This window comes from Aegilops tauschii, chromosome 3 (assembly GCF_002575655.3).
Source record: "Aegilops tauschii subsp. strangulata cultivar AL8/78 chromosome 3, Aet v6.0, whole genome shotgun sequence".
NCBI lineage: Eukaryota > Viridiplantae > Streptophyta > Magnoliopsida > Poales > Poaceae > Aegilops > Aegilops tauschii.
Window position 1 is genome coordinate 433,286,672 of NC_053037.3, and position 23,878 is coordinate 433,310,549.

Genomic DNA, 23,878 nt, shown 5'->3' on the forward strand with positions numbered 1-23,878 from the left:
TGAGTAATTTCGAATACGGTGAGACGCGTCGTGTTGTTTTCCTGTCAAAAAAACTGAGTACTTGTAATGATATGTGTGTGTGTTTGTACTGATGTATTTTTCATAGAGTAATTTAGAAAGGTTCCAAAAAAAGAGTATTTGCACTGATGTCCGTATGGTTTTGTACTGAGCGTGTTTTCACGAGAATTGCTTTTTTTTCTTTCAAAAGAGTAGCAACATACCCTTTTTTGACAAATATCTCCTCCTTTATTCATTGATCAAAGTGGTATCATCATCCCCGAACTTGCCTGGTTTATATCGTTGAACTGAATGAAATTTTCTTAAAACAAAGAAAATGTTTTGTGTGTTTCATTTTTTTCAACTTCAACATTTTCTTAAAACAAAGAAAATGTTTTGTGTGTTTCTTTTTTTTCAACTTCAACGATGGTCTGGACTTCTCTCATTTTACATCTTAAACTTTTACCATTTTGAATTTCCGTGGGGCAAATAATATACATGCCCTCTAGAGTTTGTACTGATGTGAATCCTTTCAAACTTGCATGGCTTACATCATTGAATGGGTTGTATTCTTTTCACCACCACCATTGTTTTATCCATTTCTTTTCGAACTTGTGTGGCTTACATCATTGAACGGGCTGTAGGTGGATATGTACTAATGAAGCGACAAAAGAAACACAATACACATGAACTGATAACAAACTTGCACAGGACCTAACAACAAGAACACACATGAACTAACAACGATAACAAATTTGTAGGCGACCTGACAACAAGAACACAAATGAACTTAAAACAAAAATATAAATGGTGACCAGCTCGACGGCGTACTGCAGCACGCAGGAGCGGCAACCATAGTCAGCTCGTTGAGGCCGCCAATACGCAGGAGAGCATGGTGAGGGCAACAATAGAGGGAGGCTGCGTGTGGTGGTCGTGGAAGCACCGTGGGAGTTGAGCCACAACTGTGGTTGATGGCAAGCCGGCATGACACGACGAGCAGCTTGAGGACGAGTGGGTGGTGCACGACATGTCACTTTAGATGCACCTGTTGGACTGATTTCCTTCTTCCATCTGGACGGATCAATTGCAGAACTTGCTATTAGAAACAGTAAAGATACAAAATAGTCGTGTGCTCAAACTTGAAGTAAGATATGATTTCATGTCCTTATCCATTAATAAAATCATACTATGTACATTTGTAGAATACTTGCTCTCAGTACTAGTCATTCTACTTAGTTATCCAAAACGGTTGTGAATGTTGCATCCATTTTTCTCAAGAAAATGTAACATATAAGTTTTATACAGACAGAAATATGCACCCTCAAGAAAATGTAACATATAAGTTTTATACAGACAGAAATATGCACCAAAAGATATACCCAAAATTCTAGTTTTACAGCATCGGAAGAAACAAATAATTTGATGCCAACCTAAGTGAGCACTGAAAGATGCAAAGAAGAGCCTTTTTTGAGAATATGACTTTGGTACATGTTTTGCTCTACAAATTGATAAACCAAGAGACAGTACAGATGCTCATTTCTCATGCTTAACCACAAGCACACGTTTGTTCTATAGGAAGCTGGAAACATAAAAGGGAAATTGGACTTACAATGAGGAAGTAGATGTACTAAAAAGCATATGAAAGATGAACTGGAAAAGTTGAAGCTCCAAATCCTCATGACGAACTGGACCATACTGGAGTTGTGAATGGTGGTGAAGCTTCACATCCTTCATCGTCAACGAGCTCCTGCCATGAGCCAAAATCACAAACTTCAAACAATTTATAAAGGAAACAGTTCTTGAAATTGGGTTGAGCTTAAACTGTTCAGATTTTTGAACTCCTGCGGCAGCTATACTTGAACTTGCGCGACACATTTTTTAAAGCATCTGATGTTCAGAATACGCTATATGAAAAGAGGAAGGGGTAACACACTAAGAGACATAGGCAAAAGAGAGAAAATCATGATCTATTAGCTAGGTGGTTGAACTGGCCACACCGCTGCACCATGTCGCCCAGCTCCTTCTCGATGGCCTGCTTCTTGTGAACGCCGACGAGCACCCTGGGCTTCACCATGAACCTGGTTAAAAGATATATGGGACTGGACCCTGTAGATTTAAATGAACTCTCACTAGAAGTAATTTTTGTACTTCCCATGTAGTACTACATGGACTTTCTGTAAAATACATGGACCATGTAATAATTTTGAAGTTAATTATATGATCATCTCAAGGAGCTCAAGTTGGACTGAAACTCACTCGATAACTGAAACAACTAGGGTGAGGGGTGGGATCCAGGGTGCTGCTGGCAATGAACGGCCAGGGGTGGTGGCGTTGAATGGCCTGGAGTGGTGGCTGTGAACGGCCAGGGTGCTCCGGCAGCAAAGCCCCACCAGGAGATGGCGATGCAATTAAACTGCTGTGCAATCAAAATTACAGCTGCAAGCTAGCAAGGATACTGTAGTTTTTTGTTTTGCACTACGGTCATGGAGTCAAATCAGATCAAACATGCCAGGCATATAAAATTTGTTGTTTGATGTTACCATGAGTAGTGGTTACATAGTAAATTCAAAGAAAAACAAAACATGGCAGCAACATCGTAGATAGTAGTAACGGCAATTCACTTGGAAGCATCTGCTACCAAAATGTACTAGCAACGACAAATTCATTTGGAAGCAACCGCTATATATATGTGATTCCAAAAATGTTCCCCAACCTGTACTGAGCAGTTTCAGAGCCTGTACTGACAATGAACTGATCTGTTATGTTTTAACACATAGATTGTACTGTTCATTACGGGCTGTTGATATAAATACATATTGAACATCTACACTAAAAGAAAATTCACTAATAAATAACACTTCTCTTGAGCAATCAAATAAGTGTTGCATGAAATACATCAAATACTGAGAGCAATCTAACAAGTGTCACATGAAAATGGAGGAAAGTGCAAAAACTATTAAAGCAAGGAATACGTTTGAAGTAACCAGGAAGACGACATCAAGAATTGAACTGAAATAATTTTTAGCTTTTGAACTGAACAAAAGAAATTGGATGCGTGATGACTCTGACTCTCATCCATGATCACATGATAATGTCTTTGAACTGAACTAAGCATCCCCCGCTGTAGCAAAATTGTATGGTCAAAATTCATCTAGAATATAGGAACAACAACATCAAATTTTATCAAAATAGTTTGGTTCTCGTAGGCATTTCGACTAGCAACTATAGAGCATCAAATTTAGCACATAAGTAGCATGAGATTTGCATGAGCATCAGCAAAAAGAAATAGCAACTCCCTTTGTGGCGGAGGTGAACGGCTTTGTGCTGGTAAGGGTGATCTGCTTGAGAGTTGCGTCGTCAAACGGCCTTGTGTGGAGACAGTGAATGGCCTGGGCAGTGCGCACAGAGAGTGCCAGGCACGGGACCGCAGCGGCTGCCGGCGACAATGGGTTGCACGAGCAGGGCAGTGCCCAGATCGAACTTACGTGGAGATGGCCACCAGCGGGAAGTAGGGCTTGCGCGACGGCGGGATGCGAGTCCTTTTTTCCCCCATGCTTGCTCCACCACCTGATGGGGTGCGTCGGTGTCTTCAAAGTGGATGACGTCGGAGGAAGGGCAGGAGCCACAGGGGAAGACCTATAGAAAAATCAAAAGAAATTTTTTAAGGAGAAGAACATTACCAGTTTGCAACCATTGAAGAATTAAGTTCCTATGGCTAGTAGCTATGCATCTTTTAAGTGAGGAGGCACTCGTCCGGTGGCGTTATCAAGGAGAGATTGCGGTGGCACGGTGAGGCCATGATGCGGGCGTCCCTGAACTGATGTGAATTTTCTTGCCAAACTATTGTGCAATCACGGAGGGAGTGGGCTGCCATATAATATAAAGTCAAACTCTAACACACATCAAAATATTTTTTACGGTTGTTCTGTATGAACTAAAGACAAAATACACATTGAACTGATAATAATGTATTAATTTTTCAAATAGGAAACATATTCTTCTCTACATGAACTGATATTCTAACACACAGAGAAATGTTTCCATGTTTTTCTAAGAACAAAGGATAGAATAAATAGTGATTTTCCAGGGTCTCATTGCAGCCCTGCTTCCCATTTAATTGAGGATTCATGTGACACTTGCTTCCCATTTTCATCAGTACTAGTACGACTCAACAATAAGTTCAAAATTGTAGACGGCATCCTTGTCAGTACGACGCAACAGTACTAGTGCTCTTTTTTCCAAAAAATTGTGTGTTATAATAGAAGCATTTTTCCTATATGGATGTTACTCTTAACATTAAGAATAGTACTGATCAGTACTAGTATTTGTGTAAATTGTATTGATCAGTACTGCTGCTTGTCGTACTGATGAGCACTAGTACTGATCTAGCTAACACACAGAATTTTTCATCTAGTGGACTTTTAACATTATATTAGAAAAAGCGAGCTAAAAAGACAACTGGATTAGAATAGAAGCATTTGCTTACATTAGAAACGATGAGCTACAAAATAAACAACCAGATGCCAATTTGCTTCAAGTCAGGTTTGCTATTTTTTTGAATTTGATGCATGTTGCACTATAGGACTGCTACTGGTTTGCAAGTTGGACTTGAGTACTTTTAAATTGTTTGCATAGTTTACTGCCGACATCTAAACCACAAAAAAACACATCTGAATTACCAATCGTATATAGCAAAACTGAACTTTCTGCGTCTATTGTCGTTTTTATAGAGTGGACTTATGTTTTCTTATGTACTTGAACTATTAAAGTTTTTGAAAATTGTCACTATCACACTTGTTATACTCATCACAACAAAGCATCCCCCAAGTGAATTGTAGTTTGCATCTATGAGCAGTCCCCTGAAGAACTCCTGAACTTTCTGTTGGATCAAAAATCTAGATTACAAGAAAAATGGCCTCCATGGATGGCAGTATGTGAACTAGAGAGTGGGAGGGGAGAAGCACGAAGGTGTTTTCTCACCAATCGTGTTCCTGATGGCGTGGTGGATGGCAATAATCCATGGAAGAGCAGGAGGTTGAGGCGTCGCAGTAGGAACTCTGGGGGTCCCTGGATGGAGCTGGTGGCCGACGAGCAACGAGCTTGGGGGGCTGACAAAGGGAGCAGGAGAGACTGGCCAGATCCCCTGCCTTGGATCTTGGCGGGCAACAACGGTGAGGGATGGGTGGTGGTGCGCAGGGCGCGGCGGCGCGCCGTGCAGTGGGGAGCTCCGGCCAGGAGGTGCGTGACGGCGGGGGGAGGAGGCTGGCTGGGCTATGGAGAACGACGGAGCGTGGGTAGGGATGGGCGGCCGGCGCTGGCTGCGGCGTGTGGGTATGGGGGAGGGCGGCCGGCGGCGGCAGCGCGTCGGTAGGGAGGGGAGGGCGGCCGGCGGCGGCAGCGCGTCGGTAGGGAGGGGAGGGCGGCCGATGGCGGCAGCGCGTGGGTAGGGAGGGGCTAGCGGCCGGCAGCGGCAGCGCGTGGGTAGGGAGGGGCGGGCGGTGCTGTGCGAGAAAGGAGTGGATGTGCGTGGGTTCTGGGTGGGCTTTGTCTGTTTTCTTAGTTTTTGATCGGGGCGTGGGGAGGTTTGTGCAGATCGGGCCCTATAGACACCATAGTAACAGAATAGCTCTGTTATATATATAGATGGGAAAGGGGAGGCAGCAAGGCACGCCTAAGGAGGCCGGCCGCCCCTCTTGGGCGCTTGCCCTATGACGCCCCCCTTTTCTTCCTAGGGGGTGGAGGAGAAGGTAGGAGGGGGGCTGCTCCTTGCCTTAGCCGCCGCCCCTTTCCTTTCCTATAGGGCCGGCGGCTAGGGAGAGGGCGCGCCAACCCCTTGTGGGCTGCTGTGTTTATCCCCTTGGCCCATTAGGTCAATATACTCCCCGTAGGTCTCTCGGAACCCTTTCCGTTGACGCGATGAATACTCGGTGCATTCCGAAACCTTTTCGGAGACCAAATGCTATCGTCCTATATATCGATCTTTACCTCTAGAGCATTCCAGAGCTCCTCGTCATGTCTGTGATCTCATCCGGGACTCCGAACAACATTCGATCACCAAATCACATAACTCATATAATACTATATCGTCAATGAACGTTAAGCGTGCGGACCTTAGGGTTCGAGAATGATGTAGACATGACCGAGACACCTCTCCAGTCAATAACCAATAGCAGGACCTGGATGTCCATATTGGTTCCTACATATTCTACGAAGATCTTTTATCGGTGGAACCTTATGACAACATATGTAATTCCCTTTGTCTGTCAGTATGTTACTTGCCCGAGATTCGATCGTTGGTATCTTCATACCTAGTTCAATCTCATTACCGGCAAGTCTCTTTACTCGTTCTGTAATACATCATCTCGTAACTAACTCCTTAGTCACTTTGCTTGCAAGCTTCTTGTGATGTGTATTACCGAGAGGGCACAGAGATGCCTCCCCGATACTTGGAGTGACAAATCCCAATCTCGATTCATGCCAACTCAACAGACACCTTGGGAGATACCTTTAGAGCATCTTTATGACCACCCAGTTACGTTGTGACATTTGATAGCACACAAGGAATTCCTCCGGTATCCGGGAGTTGCATGATCTCATGGTCGAAGGAACATGTATTTGACATTAAGAAAGCAGTAGTAATAAACTGAACGGTCATATCCTAAGCTAATGGGTGGGTCTTGTCCATCACATCATTCTCCTAATGATGTGATCCCATTATCAAATGACAACTCATGTCTATGGTTAGGAAACCTTAACCATCTTTTGATCAACGAGCTAGTCTAGTAGAGGCTCACTAGGGACACGGTATTTGTTTATGTATCCACACATGTATTTAAGTTTCCGGTCAATACAATTCTAGCATGAATAATAAACCTTTATTATGAATAATGAAATATAATAACAACAACTTTATTATTGCCTCCAGGTCATATTTCCATCAGTCTCTTACTTGCACTAGAGTCAATAATCTAGATTACATAGTAATGAATCTAACACCCGTGGAGTCTTCGTGCTGATCATGTTTTGCACGCGGAAGAGATTTAGTCAATGGGTCTGCTACATTCAGATCCGTATGTATTTTTGCAAATTTTTATGTCTCCATCCTTGACCTTTTCACGAATGGAGTTGAGGCGTCTCTTGATGTGTTTGGTTCTCTTGTGAAACCTGGATTCCTTCGCTAAGGCAATTTCTCCTGTGTTATCACAAAAGATTTCATTGGACCCGATGCACTGGGTATTACACCCAGATCGGATATGAACTCCTTCATCCAGACTCCTTCATGTGCTGCTTCTGAAGCATCTATGTACTCCGCTTCACACATAGATCCTGTCACGATGCTCTGCTTGGAACTGCACCAACTGATAGCTCCACCATTCAATATAAATACGTGTCCGGTTTGTGACTTAGAGTCATCTGGATCAGTGTCAAAACTAGCATCGACGTAACCATTCACGACGAGCTCTTCGTCACCTCCATAAACGAGAAACATATCCTTTATCCTTTTTAGGTACTTCAGGATGTTCTTCACTGTTGTCCAGTGATCCACTCCTGGATTACTTTGGTACCTCCCTGCCAAACTTATGGTAAGGCACACATCAGGTCTGGTACACAGCATAGCATACATGATAGAACCTATGGCTGAGGCATGCGGAATGCCTTTCATTTTCTCTCTATCTTCTGCCCTGGTCGGGCTTTGGGTCTGACTCAATTTCACACCTTGCAACACAAGCAAGAACCCTTTCTTTGACTGGTCCATTTTGAACTTCTTCAGAACTTTGTCAAGGTATGTGCTTTGTGAAAGTCCTATTAAGCGTCTTGATCTATCCCTATAGATGTCGATGCCCAATATATAAACAGCTTCACCGAGGTCTTTCATTGAAAAATTCTTATTCAAGTATCCTTTTATGCTATCCAGAAATTCTATATCATTTCCAATCAACAATATGCTAGAGAGCTCCCTCTCACTTTCTTGTAAATATAGGCTTCACCGTAAGTCTATAGAAAACCATATGCTTTGATCACCTCATCAAAGTGTATATTCCAACTCCGAGATGCTTGCACCAGTCCATAGATGGATCGCTGGAGCTTGCACACTTTGTCAGCACATTTAGGATCGATAAAACCTTCTGGTTGCATCATATACAACTCTTCTTTAAGAAATCCATTAACGAATGCAGTTTTGACGTCCATTTGCCAGACTTCATAATCATAAAATGCTGCAGTTGCTAACATGATTCGGACAGACTTAAGCATCGCTACAGGTGAGAAATTCTCATCGTAGTCAACCCCTTGAATTTGTCGAAAACCTTTTGCGATAAGTCGAGCTTTGTAGATAGTGACATTACCATCAGCGTTCGTCTTCTTTTTGAAGATCCATTTATTCTTAATGGCTTGCCGATCATCGGGCAAGTCCACCAAAGTCTACACTTTGTTCTCATACATGGATCCTATCTCAGATTTCATGGCCTCAAGCCATTTATTGGAATCTGGGCTCATCATAGCTTCTTCATAGTTCGAAGGTTCGTTGTGGTCTAATAACATGACTTCCAGGACAGGATTACCGTACCACTCTGGTGTGGAATGTGTTCTGGTTGACCTGCGAAGTTCATTAGTAACTTGATCTGAAGTTTCATGATCATCATCATTTACTTCCTCTCTAGTTGGTGTAGGCATCACGCGAACGGTTTTCTCTGATGTGCTACTTTCCAATTCGAGAGAAGGTACAATTACCTAATCAAGTTCTGCTTTCCTCCCACTCACTTCTTTCTAGAGAAACTTATCATGATCTTTGCTAAAAACCTAGGTGCTACTTAAGCTTATTTATGTAAACAAGAACGATGTGTGCATCATATTGTAAGTTGATGTATGCAGTCCAATCTTATTCACATTCATTAATGACGATCCACAGAAGTTTGGTATGCTATTATAAAGACATAACTAAGAAGGTTGCACATGAGATAATTTCTGAAGAACATGGACACACTTTTGAAGAACACGGACACACTTTTACCCTTACCCGTTCCCTGTCTACTATTTCCGCGCGACTAAAGGGACAGGTGGTACCACCCCCGGCAGAGGTGGACCTGAGTTCCCGATGGTTTCTTGTGAGTCGGGTTGACCTGGAGGGTACCTGCGAGATAATTATGAGGCACAGCCAGGCAGGCAGATCGCTTAGAGAGGGATGGGCCTAACCCTTGTCGTAAGTCCTCGAGACAAGGCGACAGGATCACTGATCGTCTCCCCGTGCTCCCAAGACACTAACGGGTTTGGATATGTGATCTGTAGGCCTCTGGCCTTTTCGTACTAACCACCACGCGGGAATAAGTATGGGCGCTCGGCATCGTACGATTCTTCCGAAAGCTCTACACACGTCACAATTGAGCGGCACGCGCCAGGGTGGTCCGCGTAAGCACCTGCTTTGTATAAAGAGGTAGCCAGGATTGATCCTGGTCGTCCACGCAACATGCAGGAGTGCTTAGGGCGATTGGCCCATGACCCCTTCGCACTTAGGATGTAGCATACCAAACTTCGAATTGAGAGGTAGGTCATATTGGTGTCTCTGCATGATGTTTAGGTCATATGGGTATATCTACTTAATGAAACAGAAATCTGAAACATTTGAAAAGTTCAAAGAATTTCAGAATGAAGTAGAGAATCATCGTAACAAGAAAATAAAGTTTCTATGATCTGATCGTGGAGGTGAATATTTGAGTTACGAGTTTGGCCTTCATTTAAAACAATGTGGAATTGTTTCACAACTCAAGCCACCTGGAACACCATAGCGTAATGGTGTATTCGAACGTCGTAACCGTACTTTATTAGATATGGTGCGTTATATGATGTCTCTTACCGATTTGCCTTTATCATTTTGGGGATATGCATTAGAGACAACCGCATTCACGTTAAATAGGGCACCATCTAAATCCGTTGAGACGACACCGTATGAACTATGGTTTGGCAAGAAACCTAAGCTGTCATTTCTTAAAGTTTGGGGATGCTATGCATATGTCAAAAGGCTTCAGCCTGATAAGCTCGAACCCAAATCGGAAAGTGTGTCTTCATAGGATACCCTAAGAAAACTATTGGGTACACCTTCTACCACAGATCCGAAGGCAAGATCTTTGTTGCCAAGAATGGGTCCTTTCTAGAGAAGTTGTTTCTCTCGAAAGAAGTGAGTGGGAGGAAAGTAGAACTTGATGAGGTAATTGTACCTTCTCTCGAATTGAAAAGTAGCACATCAGAAAAAACCGTTTTCTTGATGCCTACACCAACTAGAGAGGGAGCTAATGATGATGGTCATGAAACTTCAGATCAAGTTACTACTGAACTTTGTAGGTCAACCAGAACACGTTCCGCACCAGAGTAGTACGGTAATCATGTCGTGGAAGTCATGTTATTAGACCACGACGAACCTTCGAACTATGAAGAAGCTATCCGATAAATGGCTTGAGGCCATGAAATCTGAGATTGGATCCATGTATGAGAACAATGTGTGGACTTTGGTGGACTTGCCCGATGATCGGCAAGCCATTGAGAATAAATGGATCTTCAAGAAGAAGACAGACGCTGATGGTAATGTCACTATTTACAAAGCTCGACTTGTCGTAAAAAGGTTTTCGACAAATTCAAGGGGTTGACTACGATGAGACTTTCTCACCCGTAGCGATACTTAAGTCTGTCCGAATCATGTTAGCAATTGCAGCATTTTATGATTATGAAATCTGGCAAATGGACGTCAAAACTGCATTCATTAATGGATTTATTAAAGAAGAGTTGTATATGATGCAACCAGAAGGTTTTGTCAATCATAAAGGTGCTGACAAACTGTGTCTGGTGGATCCACATATAAGAAGATATCACCTAAGATGAATCTGCCGCTGGCTCCTCGTTGATCCTGCAAACAATTATCGTGTAGCTCTTTCAACGGAAGAATCAATTTACTAGACTCGTTTTAATGAATGGAAATATATTTGTCGATATCAGGCTCATTTTTGTCTAAACATGACAAGGATGTAACTTCCCAGATGCAATGGCAGCTGAGCATACTGACGAGTCGTGGGATTGCGAGGGGGCTGCCGAGCAGCAAGACACCTCGAGGAGCGCCTGCACGCAGTGGCGGACCCACCATTGGGGCGAGCTGGGGCGGCCGCCCCGGGTCGCCGGCAGCGGAGTATCGAACCCCATCTACTTATCTTTCCTCCGGTGGCGCTGTTTCTCTGTTTCAGAGATTTGGGCTGGTCCGCTAGTGGACTGGGCTACATTTTATAATTACTACAGCCCACTGTACAGGCCCAAGTGCCCAATCGATCTGTACTGCAATTGATGAACGACAGAGAAGGAAATTCCCAATCGATAGAGAAATCGCTTCCAGCCGTTCCCCTCGACCTAGCCAGACCCAGCCGTTCCCCAATCAATTTTGTAGCTCGTTTGGAAATTGAAATGGGATCATATTGTGAATAAGTGAGCATTTCAAGCAACAAGAATCCACGTTAGCAGTTTACTAGTTTTTAAAATCTTTTTTATTCTTTTGTTGTTGAATGATACTTGCTCCATTCCCAAATATAAATCTTTTTTTAGAGATTTCAATACAAAATACATACGAATGTATAGACATGTTTTCGAATGTGGATTCACTCATTTTGCTTCGTATGCAGTCCGTATAGGAATCTCTAAAAAGACTTGTATTTAGGAACGGAGGGAGTATGAGTTTTGGTTGAATAGAGTTGCATTTGTGCCAAAAAAATTAGACGTTAAATGTTCGCCCCGGCTAACTTCAATTCCTGGGTCCGCCGCTGCCTGCACGGCACCGAGCTGGCGCATCCTCCACCGCAGTCCTCTAGTGTACTGTATTATGCAATGTAAAACTACTTGTACACACACTGAAGATGGCAGTTCAATCGCAAGGACTGGACACTGGTGCTTTCCCCGAAGAAAAATTAGATGATAGACGACGGCTCCATTAGGACAGTAGTTTTACGCGCCACGGGAAAACAAATTGAAGGCCCTGATATTAGATGTCACAGAATACCAGTCCGGATTGTTGCTGTCTTTGTGGTGGATCACAATATTAGATGTCACTCATAAAATTGTTGCTGTCTTAAAATTACGCGCCACATTTAGATGATGACGACGGCTCCGTTGATGATGATTGCACAGAAAGCAACCAGGCCGGCGCATCAGGACAGCATGTAAAACTACTTGTACACACACACTGATATCGCATCACCAAATTGCGGCATACTAATCGGATAATATACCAATATCGAGAATGTTATCACTATATAAGCACCTTTACAAGTAATTATGATACACCAACATTAACTCAACACTTGACAACATTTCATTCATACAAATATTGAATCAACTTCCACACAGAGTGCGCTCGCAGCTGACTTAGCATAATGTTTCCAGCTGAACAGATAATGTAGAGCATCATGTTTCAACAAACAGCAAACTTAAAACTACATCTTAGAATCTGCCTCGTCCTCTGAAACCACGCCCTCCACCCCTGGGAGTGCACTTTGAATCAACTTCCACACAAAGTGCGCTCGCAGCTGACTTAGCATAATGTTTCCAGCTGAACAGATAATGTAGAGCATCATGTTTCAACAAACAGCAAACTAAAAACTACATCCTAGAATCTGCCTCGTCCTCTGAAACCACGCCCTCCACCCCTGGGAGGTCCACGACCCCTTGGTGCACCTCTTCCACGGAATCCACCACGGCCACCAAATCCACCGCGACCACCACCTCTTCCACCGCGACCACCACCTCTTGGAGTCGAGCCCCTGCATATACAACAAGCAAAGCAAAAGACTATCAAACAACTAACAAGTTATCAAGCTGTAACTAGACAAATGCTGAACACTTTATTTGGTTTCTCATATGCATTTTCCACATGTACACTAATGGTACTCCCTTCGTTTCATACTAATGCTAAGAATGCTGCTGATATTTTTATACAGACTTGGTCAAACTTAGCAAAGTTTTGACTTAGGAAAATCCTATAACCTCTTTCACACAGACTGTCTGCAAGAGTTTTGACACTGATGGTTTCAAGTTTGAAGAACGTAGTCAGTTCAAACTTATCAATACACTACGAACTGAATAAGAGTTAGCCATGAAAAGACATGTTGCTAAGTTCCATATTCAAGACTGAAGAGTAAATAATGCAAAAGAAATGACAGGTAAACAGATCATTACTTTGGCTGCGGCAGGAAGCGTGAGAGGGGCAGCAGCTTCATGGGGTCAATGAAGAACTTGTCACCTTCGTTGTAAGATGTTGCAATGACTCCCTCGAACATCTTGACCGAGAAATACTACAGGCAATACAAAACTTATAAGATATGCAGCATGATACTACAGACGATACAAACTTATAAGATATGCAGCATGAGCAGACCTAAAATTTAGAGCAATGGTAACAACAGAGGTAAAAAAACAATCAGGTAAGGCATTCAGTCATCTTAAAAGTTGCACCTAATTATTAAACACGCTACGGCATTGCCACACAGCCAAAACAAACATTTTCAACTGTACTAAATGGAGAACCAAACTCAGTTCTCACATGCCTTGAGATTCAAGACTCTAAATTTGAAGTGGTAAACTGCTAGCTCCAACCGAGCAAAAAATCCTGCCTAACAACAGATGGACCAGTTGGTCAAAACTTTGCAGGCACTATATTGATGATGAGGGGAAGGAAGCGCTTACTGATTCGTTGATGGGGCCGAAGATCTCGTCGACTTTGCCGATCTGGGTCTTGTTCTGGAGGTATATGGGCGCGTTGAAGTAGGGCACTTTCTCGTTCGTCAGCTTCGTTACCGCGTCCCCCTCGCAGGCGTGCAGGAACGTCGACACCTCTGCATAATAAACAAACAAAAAAACAAGAGACATCAAACTCACCGGAGTCTCGAAAAGAAGAGGGCTCGGACAGTTAGGACTTGAAAGAAACCACGCACCGACGACCTCGGCTGGAGGGCCCTCGTCGCGGAACCCGCCGCCGCCTCCACCGAAGCGGCCCCTACCGCCGCCGCCGCGGCCGCCTCCACCGAAGCGGCCACCTCGGTCGCCGCCGCGTCCGCGGAAACCTCCGCCGCCTCTCGGTGGCCGCATGGCGATGGGTGTTTGGGGGCGGGGGCGGGGGCGAGGAAGGGTTTCGGCGACGAGGGGTGAGGGGTTTGTTAGGGTTTTAGTGGAGGAGGCCATACCTGGGCCCATGAAGTCCAATATGGGCCCAATACTCATTTCGGCCCATATATAGCAAGATATTGGTTGCTCGTTTTGTTTCTCTTTTTTTTATACTGATGACAAACAGATAATGTTCTGACCCGTTGGCCTCCGCCGAAGATTATACTCCCTCCGTTCCTAAATACTTGTTTTTCTAGGTATTTCAAATGACTATCACATACGGATGTATGTAGACATATTTTAGAGTGTAAATTCACTCATTTTACTCCGTATGTAGTCACTTGTTGAAATGCCTAGAAAGACAAGTATTTAGGAACGGAGGGAGTAGTAACTAAGGTCATGTACAATGGTTGATAAAATAGTCTTATCTTAAGTCTTGTATGTAATTTGGAGATGACAAAAAAACATGTCTATAATGGGTTATCTCTTAGCCTTATCTTCAATAACTAGTTATTCTTAAAAACGTGGTGAGACATATTGTGCTAATAAATCATCTCTTGTCTTCTCTTAAATAAGAGAAGACAAACCTTTTCTTATGACTTCTCTCTCCTCCACCTTATCATTTATCCTATGTGGCATTGCTAAGATAGAACCTTTGTACATGTCCTAAGAATAAATCTAGACTATACGATAAAGAAATTACGGCATAGTACATTCATTGGACATCAAAGTTCGCCACCCATGATAATAAAGCACAACCAGACAGCAGATTACATACACTAGGCATCAAAAGTCGCCATCAGTGCAAATAAACGCACAAACAAAATAATATACAGAACTGACATCATTTTTAACACACAAAGTGAGGTCCATCTCCTTATGAAATCCCAGGTTCAGGTTGTACACATATAAGAACTCTCTCCAAGAGTTGCCGATGAAATATGTTTTTTCTTGATTATTGGTGACATCGACAACAAAATCGAATCCTTCTTTTGTCTCAAGCAAAGATGTAACTTGAGTTAAAACATATCTCATAATGTTGATGTGTTTTAAGAAATCATTTCTTGCAAAGCAGGGGATAGCCTGAGAAAAATGGAAGAAAAAGCCAAGTATTCTTACAGAGAATTATGAACTGAATATTCTTACAGAAAGAAGATTGTATGTTCGTGATATTATTTTCTAAAAGACTATACTTCAGATAACAATGTGTCATGTGACAAAACATGAAAATTACAAATAGGTAGACATGAATATGAAATTGGTATCCAAACAGAATTTATGTATCCCTAGGTATTGGTCCGTAAAATGTTGGTACGAGTTCTATGTTGAAGTCTGTATGAAATCAGGACATACTAAAAGGACATGTGGGTTGGTCTAAAAGGCAAAACTTTGGAAACATAATGAAATAATTAGAGGCAATTGAAAGAATATTGGATATACATCGTGTCCAGTCAATAAGGGAGCACATAGTTATGAAAAAAATATAATTAACTAACTAATAAATTAGACATCTGATGAACAAGATTCGAATAAATATTTCAAACTTGCCTTTCTTTCTTTACAGTTTGGTGGAAAAAAGAGGGAAAGGTAGTTGTTCTTCAGAATGTTGTCCTCGTCGCACAAGCCGCTGAAGTCGTTAGAAATTGGGCATTAGAAAAGTGCCAACAACCGGTTTAGTAAAAGAAAAGTACTCGGACCTGATTTGAACGAGATTAAGGATACATGGAGATTTACCTCCATTTCATGATTTGCATTGAGGTCCATTGGGGTTTTCTTCTGTAGCGCGACTTGCAAGGGGGACGTACCACCGGCAGTAGTTGCAGTGCTCGTCGATGATTGTCATCATCGACATCCGACAAGCAATGGCAGCAACGTCCAGTAGAAGTATGAAGAGAGTAGATCTACAGAATAATAGTAGAAAGAAATAAGATGAGGGGAAAAGAAGAGCGAGAAAGAAGTTGAGGCGTCTGCGAACTACAGACCACAAAAATTAATTTTAGGTACCTCGGCTGCACGACTTGTTGGCTATTTGCAGTAATAAGTTTTTAGAAATTTAAGCAGCAGAATGGGCACAAGTTGCTACGTACTACAAAACTGAAGCTACTAGGTAAGTTCCAGAAGAAAAAAAGTCTGCTTTTTTTTTAACACGGTACAGATGCAAGCGCTTATATACACACGCATACACTCACCCATATGAACACATACGCACACCCTACCCCTATGAGCACCTCCGAAAGACTGAGCCGGTATATCATCTTGAAATTTACGAAGTTACCGTAGGCATCTCGTCGTCAACGGGAACTTCTCCTCCCACTGAATGTGCATTGCCGGAAATCCTGGAATAAATCCAGGAATAAATGCGAGCACAGGATTTGAACCCTGGTGGGCTGGGGATACCACAGTCCGTCTAACCATCCAACCACAGGTTGGTTCGAAAAAAGAAAAGTCTGTTTCGTAGACTATAACTTCGTAGAACAAGAATCAAAATGTTAGGACTAGAAATGAAATCAAATCATAGAAAAAACAGTGCACTTTGAAGGACGAAATGGAAATGATATCTGGTAGGGGAAATTTCATGAGGAAGGCAACGAAGTCTTTCAACAAATTAATATTTCACAATATAAGCATGCAACTGTAAAGAATAGAAGGATTAATATTTAAGAGGAGAAAATCGAAAGTTGGCAAAAAAAGTAGCAAATTTTCAGGGGAAGAACGATGACATGAATTTGCGAAAAGGTAGGACAGGACGAAGGGATGGGTCCACATCACGTAAAGGAAAGTAATTGCACAAGAAAAATAAATATGGAAAAAGAGGAGGAAATAGAACAGGAAGCTAAGAGGAAACAGAATAAGAAAGAAGAAAGAAGATGATGAACGGTGTAAGGAACTCGTCGGACAGGTATGTAACGGAATCTGTGATGTAACATGCGCACATGTAGAAACAGTGGCGAGTCCAGTACCTAGGCTTAAACAGGCTCTAGCCTACTCTCAAAAACACGTTTTATTTTTACTACTACATGAGTAGGGCATTTTGAAGACCAAACTCCATGGAGCCCTTTATTTTGAATAATTAAAAATTCATAAATTTCAGTTTAAAAAAATTCTGAAAACAAATACATGTATGCAAAGATGTAAAGTGTATGTGTGAAAAATTTCAAGATGAGATACCTTGAATTGCGAGTTGTAAAAAAAAAATCACGGACTTTATAGATGAACAGTACATATAGCAACAGCCAACTGCTAACTGCTAAATGCCCATAGTCATTGCGAACAGTAGTAGTGCAGCATATCTTCCTGAGCGAACACAAGTGCAATCCATTTTATCACAAAAGATGGCTACACTCGCTTAAAAAATCCGAAAATAATATAGTAAATACTACTCCCTCCGTCCCATAATGTAAGACGTTTTTTGACACTACACTAGTGTCAAAAAGCGTCTTACATTATGAGACGGAGGGAGTACATGTTTTCAATAGTATTATGGAAAAACTTTGAGGGCATTTGGACAAATGGGCTAGGAGATTATGGGGGTGTTTGTTTTCAGAGACTTTTTGGTGTATGACTAGAAAAAGTTCCTCTTAGAGACTTTTTAACCAAACCGGAGGGACTACTAGGGACTAAAAGTTGCTTTTGGGGACTAAATGAAGAAGACTCTTAAGGAGAGTCTTTTTGGGACTTTTTGGGACTTTTCCAACAATGCCTCTCCCTGCACTCATTGCCCCGCCGCCCCATGGTGTCGTTTGGTTGATATTTTTCTGTATAGTAGGGGTAACATGGTCTTTTACATGTCATTTAATAACCTCTAGGGAGGGACTAAGGACTTTTTAGTCCCTGAAACAGGGAGGGACTTTTTAGGGCCTAGAGACTTTTTAGTTGGGACTAGAAAAAGTCCTAGGACTTCTGAACCAAACAGGGCCTATGGCTATTTAGCTAAGAACATCTACAGCCGGACGCCTCAAATCCGCCTCAAACGCCCGGGGCGGACGGTCTGGTCACGAAATTTCGATCCAGACAGGTGCCTCAAACGGACCTCAAACGCCTGGGCCGTCCGGCGCCCCTCATATCAAGTCCAAATATAGCGCGGACATGGGGCAGCCCGGGCACGTCCGCCACGTTAGCCCAGCCCACCCCGAGCCCACTCCATCCCCACAAATATCCCCAATCCGGTAACCCTACCTCACTCCGCTCTCGCTCCGTCTCATCTTCCCCTACTCCGATTTCTTCGATTTGATCCGACGACTCCGGCGAGCATGTCGAGCTCTGGCAGCTGCTCCGGCTCTGACCTCGACATCGACGAGGAGCTGGCCCTCCGCATTGCCCCCGAGAGATCCAAGGTGGACACGGGAGGGGGGAGGGGACGGTTCCGGATCTGCCTCCTCGCCTCTCCCCCGCCAGCGCTGGCCCCTCCCGGCCCGTGCGCAAACCCGATTGTGATCTTTTGGTGAACGGATTGTGCATTTGTATGTCCGTTTCTACGTCCGGCTATGATCTATGTAGTTTCCATCAATGTTGCATGGTTTAGTATGGATATATGATCGGATATGAGATACTTGCGTCCGAGGGCGGTTGAGGGCCCGAATTTGCCTTAGCCGGCTGAAGATGCTCTAAGCAGAAACAAAATTTGGTTCAAAAAACCCAGTAAATACTACATGTTTCTAGTAGTATTCTAGGAAGGTTGACAAATGGACTAGGAAATTATGGCTATTTAGCTAAGCAGGTTTAAAATTTTGTTCAAAAATTAATATATTTTCGTCCTAGATTTGCCAGTGGGTAGAAAGACGTATGATAACGGACCGTGAAAGTATTTGTACAGGCTAAATATTAAGAATTTTCATCCATTTTTCAGCCAATTTCCATGAAAACATACGTTTAGATCACGAAGCAAATCGATCGCTCTGCAGATGTTTCTTGGATGCACGCGCCTGCCCCGCGTGGCCGTGCGAATTTCATTCTTCTCTAGCTTGATAGCCTGAAGACCGGGCCAAACTCCCCCAAGGCGTGAAGAGTCAGACTCCCAATTAATACCGCCATCATCCATTCAAGTCCTCCATTATTGATATGATTCCTCCATTCACATCGAGACGTCATTCTCCGCGGGGCAGCCTAAACAACCCCGTTAGCGCTAGTCTACTCAGCAGCAGTGAGTGACCACTAGACCAACTAAAACCAAGAGACGGAGGAGCTCAACCACCGCACGCCTTTCGGCTGGGCGGCCCTCGTCTGACCGCCCCGCGTCGCTGTCCGGCCCGGCCCGCGGAGGCCGGCTTTCTCCCTTTCGGTACGCCGCCCCGTCGTGGCCTCGCCACCGGCCACCGGCCACTTGCCCCCGCTTTCGGTTTTGGCTCGTTCCGGCGGTGGGGAGAATATATTTCCCTGCCACCTTTCCGCCTCATCATTTTGCTCCTCCTCCTCATGCTGCTCTGCTCAGCCTTAAGCCCGCCACCCCCTTCCTTTTTGGCGTCTGCTCCGACCACCGCCGCAGATCGGGATCCCTCGCGGCGTGCTGATTATCGGCTTGGATCGAAAGGCGAGGTTCTACTAATTCTATCTCCGCTCGGCCTGTGATTTTGTTCCGTGGCTGACCCGTGATTTGAGCTTAGTTTGCTTTCGGGACAGTGTCTTTCAACTTGCAAGGAATCAACTATGCTTACCCTGTTTCTTTCCTTATTAGCTTTGATTCCATGGCTGCTTTTGCTTGATTCTGTACTCATCCTGATGATTTCTTGGGGATACGGTGCTAATTCTATGTGGAATTTGGGACGATGCTTAGTGGACATTAGCTGCTTAGCTCTGAACAGGTTTCGGCTTACTCTGGGGATCATCTGTCCTGCATAATTTATGTCCGTGCTTCTCCAGCTATTATTTTCCTCCGAAAAAACCTTTTCTTTTATTCCTGTTCATGTGAGATGGCTTTAGGCTAAAATCTTCCAGCATTCTCTTGGTCCCGTGTATCTGCGATTGCCAATTAGCCACTGTAGTTGGTGCCCGACACTTGCTGCTATCAATTGCTTTTCCAACCTGGCATTCGGTCTCTCACTCCAGCTAAGACTGGCTTTATGCTTCACCAAACCTACCTATATCGCTGCAATGACACTACCATTCACCTTCTCAATGATAGGATAAAGGCTTTAATCGTACCGAATCCTGATGTCTCTAGCCTACAGCTCCAGTGAAATCTTGTTAATTCTATCACCAAGCTGATTAACTGTAAGACACTTTGCTGATTATTAACTTTGCTTTGACTTCTTGTAGAGGTCCTGCTTCAACACCAACCACCTCTGACCATCTAAACAGCGCGTTGGAGCGACTGTCGTGAAGATTCGAGTATACTGTTGGACAATGGGAACAAGGATGACAGTCCTGCGACGATTGCCCATCGCACTGTCATCGGCATTGCTCGAGTGGATCTTGATGCTTCTGCTATTCATCGACGCAGTTTACTCCTTCCTCATCACCAGATTTGCCCGTCTCTGCAAACTACCGGTACCTTGTCCGTTCTGCTCAAGGCTAGATCATGTCCTCGGCAATGAGGAACCATGCTTCTACAGGGAACTGATCTGCAAAACTCACAAGTCAGAGCTCTCATCCTTGGCCTTCTGCCGCCTACACCAGAAACTTGTGGGCGCGGAAAGTATGTGCGATGGATGCAGCAGTAGCTCACTTGCTCCAAAAGTGAAACAAAACAACAATGACAACACAGATGAGCCCGCCGTGGATGTCGATGTACTCAATACTACTCAGGGGGGTGATGATGTGTTACATTCTCCTCTTACAAGAATTTGTTCATGTTGTGCACAACATTTTGAACAACGGAGCGTATCGCTGTTCTCTCAGAAGAGTGGAGAGATCCAATATGCTAAGTCACCAAAGATTTGCACGGATTATCCTGTATCATGGCAACTGGACGAATCATTTGAAACCAAAGACATTTACCACCAGAGTGATCATACATCTCATGAGAGATACAGTGCTCTACAGATGACATCTGACTCCGAGGTTGAGGTTCCTTGTGCTGATGATGGCAGAGATTCTCCCCCTCATGAAGCCTATGATATGGAAAAGAGAGACTTTCAGGAAGATGCAGTTTTTGAGATACCAGGTGTTCCACACCCTGAGGTGGCCAAGCCATCTGAAATGAATGTTCAGGAAGAACAAAAAGTGACTGACTCCGGTGATGCATGTTCGGCAGATCATGTTCCCAATTATGACCCTGACAGTGTGATTAGTGGGAGCCAGATGGAAGCAGAGGACATCTCGTCCAGAAGACGAGCATCACAGCATGACCCTCTAATTGCCATTGAAGAGTTATCTTTAGAAGGTAAAATCATATTTCCCAACCTGGATAACTTCCACTATTTCCACTTTTGTTTTTGTGTTGACAGATCCTATAATTGCATGGATAATTGTGCAGATGCCACTGTTCCCCAAATTCCAGTTGCACCAGTTGATGAGTTACCTAAGATTATTGGTGAAACTGAATCATGTCAGAGGACGAATGACAGCATCGTCGATCCATATACATCTCAATTCACAATACTCGAACAACACTATGCTGTTGCAGCGGACAAAAATATAAAAGGTATGGTATCCTGATAATAACTCATACCAAATGAATGACATTTTATTTCTTATCATCAAACCATCATGACACAGCAAATAATTGTTAATATGATCCAGAAGAAGCTCAGGGGGGAGAAATCACTGCTATATCAAGTGGCATGTTTCACCAGAGAAGCACATTGGCTAATGATCCAGTTACAAGTGAACAAGTACCCAAGGACTATCACTATGTTGCTTCAGAAGAAACATATCCGAAAGGTTTCTTAGTTTTGCCTCTCTTTCTCCACTGTAGCATTCGCTTATCTATCTTAACTGAATCTCGGGATTCATTTCTACTCTCTTTCAGATAATTTCGGGGATATCCCCGTTTCACAGGTTGGTGTCGATTCAGAAACTCCTGCTGAAGTTGAAGATAATCCTAAAAAAGCTGAATGGACTGGTGATACCGGAATAAATGGACTGACATCACATGATCCTTCCAGTTCAACTTCCAAAGATTTGCCAGCAAAAGGTTTGTTAGTCTGTACCTTCCATCCAGCACAGTATTTTAAATGTGGTCCTTATATTTAACCATTTTGATCAGATGCGAAAGAGCCTCATATACCACCAGTTGCTGCCAGATCAAATGGTGAGGTATCTCAGGGTCTTGATGCCATTGAGGAACATCCCCAAACAATTGAAACGGTTGCTGAAAGGAGACCATCTCTTAGCACTCAGATTAGCATGAACGAAGCCTACAATCTTGCCATTGGCATGAGTGGTTTCCCATCCCCAACCTTGACTGATGTGATTCTTGGAAAAGGCTCTTCGGCTAGTGTAAATGGAGAACTAAGGCTACTGCTTTCACAACTCTCGGCTTCCAGGGGGCTCGAGGCAACTTGGCTTGATCCAGGCCCTAGCCCACGCACATATGGGCGTGGTGATGATTTGATAGTGCAGAACATAACAAGAAGAATCTCGCTCGAGAGAAATGTTTCTGGTCTGGAATCACTGGACGGAAGCATTATCAGCGAAATGGAAGGTGAGAGCACCATCGACCGGCTGAGACGACAGATTGATCTAGACCGGAAGTCGATACACCTCCTCTGCAGGGAGCTGGAAGAAGAGAGGAATGCTGCGGCGATCGCTGCAAACCAAGCACTGGCCATGATCACCAGGCTGCAGGATGAGAAGGCTGCAATGCAGATGGAAGCGTCTCATTACCAGAGGATGATGGAGGAGCAAGCAGAGTACGATGGCGAAGCGCTCGCTGAAGCTAACGAGCTACTTGCTCAAAGAGAAGATCAAATACAGGAATTGGAAGCCGAGCTTGAAAAGTGCTGGACACAGTCTGGAGGCGGAGGGCCAACAGAGAAAGAAGACAATCAGCTCCCCTTTGAAGAACAACATAGCACTGCAGCTTTGCTTGAAGATGAGAGGGCATACATATCAGAAAGTTTGAGGAAGCTGGAGAAGAAGCTTCACTTGTACTCCAACAACAATACTTCTACAGATTTATCAAATTCAGATGCTATAGAGGGGACACAAGAGTCCATTCTCTTGGCTAAGGGGGAGGCTGACCTATCCACATTTCAAGAGGAAATCTCGAGCTTGAATAAAAGATTGAAGACTCTAGAAGGAGACCGCGATTTCCTCGAGCACAGCATAAACTCCCTTAAGAATGGAAAAGAAGGCGCACAATTCATAAGGGAAATTGCCTGCAACCTCAGAGAACTCCGAGCTATTGCCATTGAGAGCAAATAGCATTGTGGATTTTAGCTCTTCACACAAAACCTCTTCGTGCACCAGATTCCCACCCAACTTGTACATTGTATATTTTTGTGCCCCAAAAGGAAAGAAATTGTTGTTAGGTCGCTACATCTAGGAATTTTGTTTTTGGCTATTGAGGGAGATTTTACACAAAAGAACTTGGCAAGTATACTGGCATGTGTTTGTTTTCTTTTCTTTGTGAGACGAGTCAGTTTGTCTTGGATGTGAACATAGTAAGTGGGTAACAACATACCAAGTGGCCTATAGATTTTGTTATAAACAAGTGATCAGTACTTGGGACTCAACAGGAAGTGCGTGTATGTGTGTGCGCGCGCGCGCGCATGTAGCCTGGTTGAGACTTGTGACTTCTATAGTATCTACAATTCTGTCTAAGTTCCATGATCCTGGCATCCTACCAAAGAAGTGCAGATGCTGCAAAATCACA

General features: G+C 43.6%; 3 protein-coding genes across 7 annotated transcripts; 1 reads left to right on the top strand and 2 right to left on the bottom strand.

Moving 5' to 3' along the window:
* Window positions 1-569: 569 nt before the first annotated feature.
* LOC109745453 (uncharacterized) lies at window positions 570-11,181 on the bottom strand. Its single transcript, XM_073511921.1, has 5 exons — window positions 11,044-11,181; window positions 4,978-5,597; window positions 2,254-3,633; window positions 1,607-1,744; window positions 570-1,068 (listed from the first exon to the last, which is right to left on the bottom strand). Exons 1-3 carry the CDS (start codon window positions 11,179-11,181, stop codon window positions 3,270-3,272), a joined length of 1,122 nt encoding a protein of 373 aa, XP_073368022.1. The 3' UTR covers window positions 570-1,068; window positions 1,607-1,744; window positions 2,254-3,269.
* A 1,060-nt stretch (window positions 11,182-12,241) lies between these two features.
* On the bottom strand, window positions 12,242-14,176 carry LOC109745458 (putative H/ACA ribonucleoprotein complex subunit 1-like protein 1). The gene is made up of 4 exons (XM_020304581.4): window positions 13,956-14,176; window positions 13,708-13,856; window positions 13,201-13,316; window positions 12,242-12,785 (listed from the first exon to the last, which is right to left on the bottom strand). The coding sequence occupies exons 1-4, from the start codon at window positions 14,107-14,109 to the stop codon at window positions 12,632-12,634; spliced, it is 573 nt and encodes a 190-aa protein (XP_020160170.1). The 5' UTR covers window positions 14,110-14,176; the 3' UTR covers window positions 12,242-12,631.
* A 5,140-nt stretch (window positions 14,177-19,316) lies between these two features.
* LOC109745452 (uncharacterized) lies at window positions 19,317-23,738 on the top strand. 5 transcript variants are annotated; one of them, XM_020304572.4, is made up of 6 exons: window positions 19,317-19,651; window positions 20,377-21,442; window positions 21,536-21,703; window positions 21,802-21,942; window positions 22,031-22,195; window positions 22,268-23,738. In XM_020304572.4, the coding sequence occupies exons 2-6, from the start codon at window positions 20,464-20,466 to the stop codon at window positions 23,425-23,427; spliced, it is 2,613 nt and encodes an 870-aa protein (XP_020160161.1). In that variant the 5' UTR covers window positions 19,317-19,651; window positions 20,377-20,463; the 3' UTR covers window positions 23,428-23,738. The 5 variants fall into 5 exon arrangements, with proteins under 5 accessions (XP_020160161.1, XP_020160163.1, XP_045090885.1 ...); XM_020304574.4 differs by having other exon boundaries at window positions 19,319-19,651; window positions 21,805-21,942; XM_045234950.2 differs by having other exon boundaries at window positions 19,384-19,402.
* The last annotated feature ends 140 nt before the right edge of the window (window positions 23,739-23,878 follow it).

Excerpts from the sequence above, each read along its gene's own strand:
- LOC109745458 (XM_020304581.4), bottom strand. The coding sequence starts at position 14,109 with ATGCGGCCACCGAGAGGCGGCGGAGGTTTCCGCGGACGCGGCGGCGAC. Across the intron at positions 13,857-13,955 it reads CCCTCCAGCCGAGGTCGTCG|AGGTGTCGACGTTCCTGCAC; the intron begins GTGCGTGGTTTC and ends TTTATTATGCAG. Across the intron at positions 12,786-13,200 it reads CGCTTCCTGCCGCAGCCAAA|GGGCTCGACTCCAAGAGGTG; the intron begins GTAATGATCTGT and ends TTGTATATGCAG.
- LOC109745452 (XM_020304572.4), top strand. The coding sequence starts at position 20,464 with ATGGGAACAAGGATGACAGTCCTGCGACGATTGCCCATCGCACTGTCA. Across the intron at positions 21,443-21,535 it reads TGAAGAGTTATCTTTAGAAG|ATGCCACTGTTCCCCAAATT; the intron begins GTAAAATCATAT and ends ATAATTGTGCAG. Across the intron at positions 22,196-22,267 it reads CAAAGATTTGCCAGCAAAAG|ATGCGAAAGAGCCTCATATA; the intron begins GTTTGTTAGTCT and ends CATTTTGATCAG.
- LOC109745453 (XM_073511921.1), bottom strand. The coding sequence starts at position 11,181 with ATGGGGTTCGATACTCCGCTGCCGGCGACCCGGGGCGGCCGCCCCAGC. Across the intron at positions 5,598-11,043 it reads CGCAATCCCACGACTCGTCA|GGCCCGATCTGCACAAACCT; the intron begins GTATGCTCAGCT and ends TGGTGTCTATAG. Across the intron at positions 3,634-4,977 it reads CGCCATCAGGAACACGATTG|GTCTTCCCCTGTGGCTCCTG; the intron begins GTGAGAAAACAC and ends ATTTTTCTATAG.